The 9535-nt window shown below is 47.5% G+C and overlaps 1 protein-coding gene across 1 annotated transcript in view; it reads right to left on the bottom strand.

Annotated features, from left to right (window-relative positions):
• Nucleotides 1–718: 718 nt before the first annotated feature.
• Nucleotides 719–9535, bottom strand: part of ZNF804A (zinc finger protein 804A) — a 275652-nt gene continuing 266835 nt past the window's right edge. Inside the window, exons 3-5 of the mRNA XM_041722476.1 lie at nt 6638–6768; nt 2089–4499; nt 719–2034 (exon numbers count right to left, since the gene is read on the bottom strand). Of these exons, the coding sequence (XP_041578410.1) occupies nt 1034–2034; nt 2089–4499; nt 6638–6768 (3543 nt within the window). The 3' untranslated portion in view covers nt 719–1033. The remainder of the gene's footprint in view (nt 2035–2088; nt 4500–6637; nt 6769–9535) is intronic.

Here is a 9535-nt window from a genome sequence, read left to right as displayed (position 1 = left end):
ACGCGGGTGGTCATTAACAGGAAAGCAGAATCTGGAAGGGTGATGCGGGAATTGTCCGACTTGGAGACATGATACAAACATGACTACTAGAAAGATTTGCAGAGGGAAGGGCTATTTATTTACTCTCCTTCCCGCTTCCAGATTCTCAGGTGGGAGGATGGCCAGGTACAGACTGTGCAGGTGCCGTTCTGCCCAAGACGTGATATAGGGAGAGTGATTTATTATTAATTAAACCCATTCCTGGCCCCCCGTGCCCGTATCATTAGATACATAGATTTCCTGCATCAAAAATAAGCATAACACATTTGAGAATTTTAACATACAAAAATGTACAGATTTATATTTTTGCTACTTCGGGTCTACTGGTGCTGTTGTACAGTTCCTGAAGGAAGGCTACGTACTTTGCATATTTTTGAGTTATTCTCCCCCCACCCCACCCCACCCCACCCCACCCCACCCCACTAACATTACTTTAACAGAATTTCCATGGTTTGCCCCATGGAGGGCCGATGGTTTGGGGACTAGGGCCAGCTCTGGGTGTAAGCAGCACGGGACCAGCGGAGCGGACCTGTTGTACTTATTTACCCCCAGGGATGGTGTCAGGGTCTCAGGATGCAGAGGCCTCCAAAGGTCGAGCCTCTGGGGCAGAAACAGAGAAACTGCAAAACCCAGGGTCACCGGACATTCCCAAGGCAGCGCAAAGGAACTGAAACGAAGGTTGGATCTACTTAAATACTTAACAAAAAAATTTATTGCAAGAGATGTATTCCACTGAATGTACAGTTTCGGGGAACGCGGTACGAAAGGCAGCAGTGCCATCAGCTCGGTCTAAGAAACGCGGAGGAGGTGCCAACACACAAAGGTCAGAAACACGCCGAGAGGACACCCACGGGCACACCCGACAGCACAGGTCACAGCGCCAGGACACGTCGCATGCGCATCCTACAGGCTCCCAGGACACCAGGGCACCCCGGAGGTGCAGCGGGGTCGGGCACCCGCAGGCTGCGCAGGGGCACCTGCCCAGGGGCCCGGGCTAGAGCAGCGGCTGCAGCGGGAGGACGGCCGCGGGCGGGGGCAGCAGGGGCGGGAAGAGCGCGCGGGGCAGGGGCGGGAGGGCCAGCGGGGCGGGCAGCGAGGCCGGGAGCACGGGCAGGGGCGCGGCCAGCGCGGGCAGGCCCAGGGCGACGAGCGGCAGGGGCGGGCTGGCGAGGCCCGGGCCGTGCGGGGGCGGCAGCGCCTTGAAGGGCGCCGCGTGCAGCGGCCCCAGCGCCGGGGGCGGCGCGGCCGGGCCCAGCTTCACCTTCCCCGCCAGCAGCGCGGGCGCCAGGGGCGGGCCCAGCTCGCAGGGCAGGCGGCGCAGCTTCCGCAGCGGCTCCACCGGCACCAGCAGCGCCGCCTCCGGCCACGCCAGGGGCGCCAGGACCGGCTCGGCGGCCGCCACCGGGGGGCCCTCGTGCGCGCCCAGGATGCCCGCGGGGAGCCGGCCCGGGGGGTGCTGTCTGCAGCCGCCGCCGCCCCCGGGCGCCTTCAGGGGGCTGCGCTCGCCGGGGGCGCTGCGCCCCGCCCCCCTGCCGCGGCGTCCCAGCGGCGCGAGGCCCAGCGCGGCTTCCGAGGGGGCGCCGGCGGCGTAGACCGTGGTGAGCTCGGGGGAGGCGAGCGCAGGTCCCGCGGGGGCGGCCCCCGTCGGCACCTGCTCGGGGCACCCCCTGGCCTCGGGAGGCAGCGGGCCGCCGGGGGGCGAAGCGGGCCGGGCCTCTGCTGCAGCTGCTGCACCTGCTGCACCCGCTGCACCCGCTATACTCGCTGCACCTGCTGCACGCGCTGCACCTGCTGCACCCGCTGCACCTGCTGCACCTGCTGCACCCGCTGCACCTGCTATACTCGCTGCACCCGCTATACTCGCTGCACCTGCTGCACGCGCTGCACCTGCTGCACCCAATGTACCCGCTGCACCTGCTATACTTGCTGCACCCGCTATACTCGCTGCACCCGCTGCACGCGCTGCACCTGCTGGACCCGCTGCACCTGCTGCACCTAATGCACCCGGTGCACCTGCTATACTCGCTGCACGCGCTGCACCTGCTGCACCCGCTGCACCTGCTGCACCCAATGTACCCGCTGCACCTGCTATACTTGCTGCACCCGCTGCACGCGCTGCACCTGCTGCACACGCTGCACCTGCTGCACACGCTGCACCTGCTATACCCACTGCACCTGCTATACCCGCTGCACCCGCTGCACGCGCTGCACTTGCTGCACCCGCTGCACCCGCGCGCTCTGCCCTCCGCGCAGCTCCCGCACTGCCCTGTGGCTTAGTTTCCCCGTTTGGGGCTTCGCTTACGGCCTCATCCCGGGGGCCTAAGGGGGAATCGCCTCTGCTGGGAGACCCCCCTTCCTCCCGCAGGTCGGGAGCTTCCGACCCCGCGGGGAACCTGCTGCCTCTTTTCCTCCGGCGCTTCCTCTTGGGTTTCCGGAGGCCCGAGGTGCGGGGCGCTCTCAGCCTCTCCTTGGGCGAGCGACTGGGTCGTCGACTCCAGCTTTCGTCCGAAGAGCAGGAGGAGGAGTGTGGCCTGCGCCTCCGGCGGGGCCGCTCGGGCTCGCCGAGGAGGGAGCGGTAGCCCCTCTGCACGGCCTGGCTGTGGGGGCCGGGGGGCGCCTGGCCCCTGGGGAGCAGCTCCCAGGTGGGCGGCCCGGGCCTCCAGCCACAGGGCGCCCCGCAGGTGGCCGGGCTGCGCCTCCCCGCGCGCGCCCCGGGCCTGGAAGCCACGTCCAGGGCCACCGCGTCCCGTGCGCACTGAGGCCTGGAGCTGCGGGCCTCCCTGCTGGGGCACCCGGCGCCCGGGGCCTGACCCACGGCTTCCCTGGCGCTGAAGCTCGGGGGCCAGGGCTTGGGCCTTCTCCCAGGCAACTGATGGGAGTCCGAGGGCTGCCCTGCAGCCACCTGTCGCTGTCCCCAGCTGGTCTCCAGCAGATTTTTCCCAGTGAGGTCAGTGGAAGTAGCCCCCGACTCCACCTTGAAGTGAGTTTCTGCTTCTTTGGTTTTCTCCCCGCGGTGACGCTGGCACAACTTTTTCCTCTTCTTCTTCCTTCTGCTTTTACGGAACCAGTGTTCGTGGGCGCCCTTCGACCTTGTGTCGCTGTGTTTCTCGGCCAGGGCGTCCTGTTCCATTTGGTTCCTGGTGAGCTTGTATTTTGTTGTTTTTCTGATCCTACAGGAAACACTTCTCTTCCTCTGACCCGGAGTCGCATGTTGGCCAGACCTGCCGGTACTGGAGGGAGTGTCCTCAACCAAAAGAGGAGCCACTCGGGAGCACTCCTGTCCGGCCCCTCCGACGTCACCATCAGGGAGTCCTGCACGTCCTGCCGTGGACACGCTCTTGCTTTCGGAAACCGGGCTCTTGCAGACGTCTTCTGCCTTCTGCTGGAAAGGAGGGTCAGCTGGGGGCGGCTTATTTCTATCTAGATTGCTGCTTAATTTAGTGGCCTTGAAGTCAAAACACAGAGGATTGCAGCTGTAGGACACTGGCGGTTGAGCGGTCGTGTAACTCAGCATCTCCGATGGCCACTGAAGGACTGTGGACCCGTCCTTGGTGAGCACCGGTACGAACGGCTCCCGCGGTCTCTTCCCTAAATCGGTTTTTTGATGCAAGGTTAGGTTTTCCTCTTCAGAATTTGAAGGGGCCGCCATCATCTCAGGACCACAATCTTTATTCGCAACTTCAACTCCAGGTGCCCCCCTGGCCTTCCCATTTTCCTCCGTGGGAGCCTGCGAGGACGCACCATCATCCGCTAAGTCAAGGCCTGCGGACTTCCTTCCTGACACCCCGGGACCGCCGTCGCCCACAGGCACGTCCTCATTCATAATAGCATCTTCCGGGGGTATTTGATCCGCCAATGGGACTGAATTTTGGCAATTATCTACATCAGAAGACAGAGGGCGTGGAAACTGGCAAAGGGAAGGTAATGAAAATGTATCTTTCTCACTAGAAACTTCTTTCAGGTCTTGAGCTTGAGCGCTTTCTTCGTCCGCACACGTTCCTTCTGGTGGATGAGGAGAGTCAGCTTTCTCCTCAGAACTCAAAAGCACATCTGTTGGTGAAGATAGTTGAAGATGACAAGCACCAGGGACAAATCTACTTCTTCTGCTAAATCCTTTTTCCACAGAGGCATCATCATTGTACTCAGAGAAGGCTGCGGCTGAGGACTCCAGCTTTACGGACGCTTTCTTGGGAAATGCAAAAGAAAAGCCAATTTTGTGTCTGTGAATTCCTTGGGCTTGATCCCCACGTTGGGTACTTTCCGCTGTCTGATTATTCGCGCTCTCTGGATCGGCAGCGATGGTGGTGACATCCTTAGTGGTCTCTTCACTATGAATCAGAGTGTGTCTGAAATCTTCCTGGTCATGGGCCGGGTCCACGACAACTCTTCGGGAAATCTCACTACAATTTTCTTTCACGGTAACGGTTGTTGACTTGAACATGGGGCCACTTCCAGGAGCGCTACAAAGAGAAAAGCGTGTATTAGACAGAACACCTTTGAGGAAAAACGTCCACACATTTATATGGGAGAAATGCCATTATAAGATTTCTTTTTTCAAATTTTAAGACCTTCATAAGAGAATTACTTTCATACAGTTCAGTTCCCTCCCACAGCACTGCGATGACAGCATTTAGTTACTGCTTATTGTTTGGGATAACTTGGGGACACCCATTTTGAGGTTGACCTTTGTAGCTGTTAACAGCAGGTCAAGGGCATTCCTGTGCCCTCCTGAGTTCTTACTGACCAAGATTCTTTAGCCTCAGGGCCTCTTCGGGTATCTTGGAGGATCTGTAGAATCATTAAAATAAAATTATTTAAATTTACAAAGACTTAACATCATTAAGACCGTATGGAGACTATGAAGAAAGCTAAAAAAAAAAAAAAAAATCAGAAAAGCTGAGAATTCAGGTCAACATTTCCATTCAACCAGTGGACACTGGTTACTAACTGGATCCTCGACAACTCTTTGGGAAATTTCATTACAATTTTCTTTCACGGTAACAGTCGTTGACTTGAACACGGGGCCAAGTAGAAGGCTACGGTGCAAAACTAAGTAAGAGATAACAGTAACTTTAGAATTTTAAATAATATCGTAATATACAGTAGGTATAGGACAAAAGGCTATTTACTTAAGATGTAATTTCTATTTATTTGGCCTTGCAGTACACGTTACATAGTGGGTTCTCAATCAAAAGAGCTACACTGGGGGGCATATAAAGAAGGAGCCACCTACATTGCATCTTTGCCCGAACAGAATCATGCTGTGCAGAATTCTCCAGTCTATTAAGTTTAGTTTCTTAGAAGTTATAAATGGCCCTTAATTTTTTTAGTTGACTATTTTCTTCATCTAATCTCTACCACGATGGGCTGTCTCATGGCTATATTTGACATTAAGAAACAATGCCGGTTCTTATTTTGCACATCATGAGAGGCCCCCAAATTAATGGGAAAAGTGTGTGTGTGTGTGTGTGTGTGTGTGTGCACGTGCTGTGAAATATGAACTGTAACTGAGGAAAGTAATTTAGATAAGAAGTTTTGCTTCTTTTTGCTTCTTCTTGTGTGTATCTTACTATTAACTCTAGTTCTCTCAATATATTAAAATGTACATTTGCAAATGCTACTTAGAGGACGTTAAATTGCATAAGCCCTATGATTCTCTATAACATTACCTTGTACCTCGTATAATTTTTACTACAAAGAGGAAAAAGATCTGGTTCGTATGACTGAATAGCAGTTATGTTTGTTTTTAACAGTGCCCTAGAGGATTCACAATACATTTAAATTTTATTTTGATTTTTCTAAACTTGACATCCCGAAGAATGTTATTATGGCAATATATTCCCTAACACCACATTCAGTTTAAAACAGACCTCCTATAAAATAGCTTCATTTTAAACAATAATAAGAGAGCCCTATTTATTTTGGGGAAAGGGGGGAGAGCACTCTAAAAAGTTGTCTTCTTTTTATGACTGCTTCCTGGCCTGAATTGTAAATTCTGAATCATAACAGTATAACTGTTTACTGTTAGAAGCAGGTCAAAATGTAAGAGCTTTGAACTTCTAACAGTTGTGACTGTTTATTGACAGTGAAATTAATACTGACTAGCCTCTGAAGTTCATAGGGCCTTCCTAACCTCTATTTTTTTAATAAAAGATACTTTCAGAAAAAAGTTCTCCAAATTTTAAAATTTTTTAAAATATTTCCTCTTAAAACCCCTTTTATAACAAAGGTCATGACAGGGTGCTTTGTTCTCTTCTTCAACAGAATATTTTGAATTTCCGCTAAGAAACAGAGTGGCTTTTAACTAAGTGTAAATAGAAGAGTAATGTGAAATTACTTTTTCTTTGAAAAGTAAAACTAAAGGAATATTGACTGTTTATTGAAATGTACGTTAAGCAGGTGTTTCCATAAAATTCAAATTCAAATGCAAATTCCTGTCTACAGCCCACAGAAAGCCATGAAAATGTTAGTCTCTTATCCTGGGTACAGAAAGAAATAAATAGAATTGTGTCCTTTATTTCTTTGTGGGGTTTTTTTTTTTTTTTTTTTTTTTTTGGTCATTATGTTTTAAGAAAACAAGATTTCATTGCACACTCACCACACAGTTTCCTTTCTTAGCTCGGCCAGCTTGTGCAGGCGTTGGAGTGCCTTTTCCTGTTTTCTTTCATCTTTCCTGGATTTAGATGCTACATTTCGAGCAAATTCCCTTTGTTTCAGTTCTTTGAGCCTCTATTAAGAAATATGGAAATGATTAATAGCATTTGGCTCTATGGCAATGTTAAAGTTACTGTTGTTATTGTTGGTATTTTCCAGTACATTATCTTTGACCTCATGTAAGGAAAACACATTTGTGACAATTCACTTCTAGAAAAAATATTTTTTGTACCTTTGGCTTGTGAAAATGCCAGCGCATATTATTACATTACATTAAGGATGTACCTAAGCCTTAGATAAATTGGAATTGACAACTTTCATCTCTGTTTACTGCCTTTTCTGCCAAGGTCCTGTGCCTAATTCACATGGAAGTGTTAGAGTTTTCAAACAAATTTAATTCGCTTGTATATTTCAGTTATATATAATAAATTTCATCATTTTTGATGTGCTGTATATTAGATTGGTACTGGGCCCTTTCATATTTTCTAAGAAGAGTAAATGTTTTATGTTAATCCATAAAGCAAGTAACCTCTACTAACGTGATTTAGAACAATCCCTCCCCTCAAATATCAGGCACATTTCCCAAATAATTCAATAACTGGGAAGAAAAGTGATAGTGCTCTTTAGAAATTTGTTTTATAAAAAAACAAACAAACAAAAAAAGAAATTTGTTTTATATTTGGCACATTTTTCATCTGTATTAAAGGAGCTCATTTTTGGGGTTGAATAAGTTTTGGCCAGAAAAAGAGGATGTCAACTTGAATAGATAAATAGCCCTGTATGTGGCATGATTTAAGAGACACCAAAGTGGTCCCATGCCCCAAATCTTTTCACTATAGTCTTCCACCGAGAAAGTTTATACTTATTAAAAACAATTAAAGTCCTATTTTTTTCTCATGAAGGCTCATGGTGTGACGCCTTTGTGATATGTCAGTCTTTAAGTACGACTCTAAGAGCATAAAGCATACACTAATCACCTTTTTATGAGGTGACTGAATAAAGTCTTTTTTTAAAGATTTTATTTATTTATTCATAAGAGACACAGAGATAGAAAGAGAGGCAGAGACACAGGCAGAGGGAGAAGCAGGCTCCATGCAGGGAGCCCGATGGGGGACTCGATCCTGGGTCCCCAGGGTCACACCCTGGGCCGAAGGCAGGCGCTGTACTGCTGAGCCACCCAGGGATCCCTGAACAAAGTCTTAATGAATGACTTCTACACATACACTGATGAATGCCAGGGGCTTAGAACAATGCCTGGTATATAAAATACCTGCTCAATAAATATTTGTTGATTTATATGTGAATCATTTAAATCCTCCAAATTAGGAAATTTCTCACCTCAAAAAAAGTTAGTCATATTGATGAAATAATGTTAGATTCCTGATGACCCTGCAGTACACCTACTTAATTTCGCCTACTTGGGACCATAGCTTAAGCTTCAAATAATCTCTAATATTTTAACTGATGGGACTTATATAAGGTAGTGTATCTATCTATCTATCATCTATCTATCTATCTATCTATCTATCTATCTATCTATCTATACAAGGTTATTCTGGAATAAAGAATAATTATTAAAATAATATAGACTATTGATCATTTAAAAGATCTAGAATTAGAGTATAGTAGCTCTAAATTTAGCTCTAAATTTTAGATATTCATAATCTTGGTCATCTCTATTTCCTAAAACTTTGAAGTCATATCAAGACTTACTCAACTGACAATTACTGAGCACTAGTGACAGTCACTCTGTTGAACGGCTGGGATTATAAAGAAAAGATTAGGTCCAGTGTCTGTGTGTCTGTCACTGGGTAAATGTATGTGAGCGTATACATATATGCATTTTGCAGAAATAAAAAGAGAACACACACAGGAAGAGATAACAGCAATTATTGATTGAGGTATTTTTATCATGCAACATAAGGACAGAAAAGGAGAGCCCCCAAAAATCCCAAGAAGGCTATCTGGGGAAAATGACATCTGATTTGGATCTTCAAAGATATAAAAAAAGCATGAAGAAGAAGGGTTGGATGTTAGAGGTGAGAAAATATTTTAGGAAAATCTTGTGTAAATGTAGAAATAGGAGCATGCATATTCTAAAAAAAATGCAAGTAGAGAGAGAAGTATGGTTAAAGCAGATTGAATGTGTGGAAGTGATGAGAATTGATGAATTACAGGGTCTAAGCAAACCAAACCTGTCTATCACATTAGGAAAGAGTTTAAACAATGCAGCGCTACAATGGGATTTTCATTTTATCAAGAATCATTTGGCATCAGTATGCATGAAATCTTGCCATGGAACAAGGTGAAAGACGAGAGGATGCGTAAGTGGGATATTACAATGGTCTAAGCAAGAAACACTAAGAGCCTTTCTAAGGCAGTAGCAGTAGGGAGAAAAAGTAGACTTGGTGACTTATTTGATGTGCACAATCGAGTGGCCTATAGGTTATGCTTTACATTTACTGAGTTATACTACCTGCCATTGTAAGACAGAGGCATTCAATCAAGAGAGGGTTTGGGTGCTAAGGAGAAGATGCTAACAGAGAATGTGAAAGGAAACAGAAGCCAGATTCTCTGAAATAAATATTTAAAAGAACCAAAGTGCCAAATGAAGTAAGGCCAAAAAAAAAAAAAAAAAAGAAAGAAAGAAAAGAGTTTAAATACCAACATACCAACATAAGAATTAATGTTCAAAGTTTTTTTAAACTCTTATTTATAAATATTGATATCTTAAAAAAATTGAAATAATGTATTTTCTACAAGATCTGTTAGGAGACTACAGATGACAAACAAGAAAGACTCAATTTTAATAAAATCTTGAGGATACAAATGGATTTATCTA

This window comes from Vulpes lagopus, chromosome 11 (assembly GCF_018345385.1).
Source record: "Vulpes lagopus strain Blue_001 chromosome 11, ASM1834538v1, whole genome shotgun sequence".
NCBI classification, from domain to species: domain Eukaryota; kingdom Metazoa; phylum Chordata; class Mammalia; order Carnivora; family Canidae; genus Vulpes; species Vulpes lagopus.
Note: the sequence above shows the minus strand (reverse complement) of the source record. Positions and strands in the feature narration are given on the sequence as shown.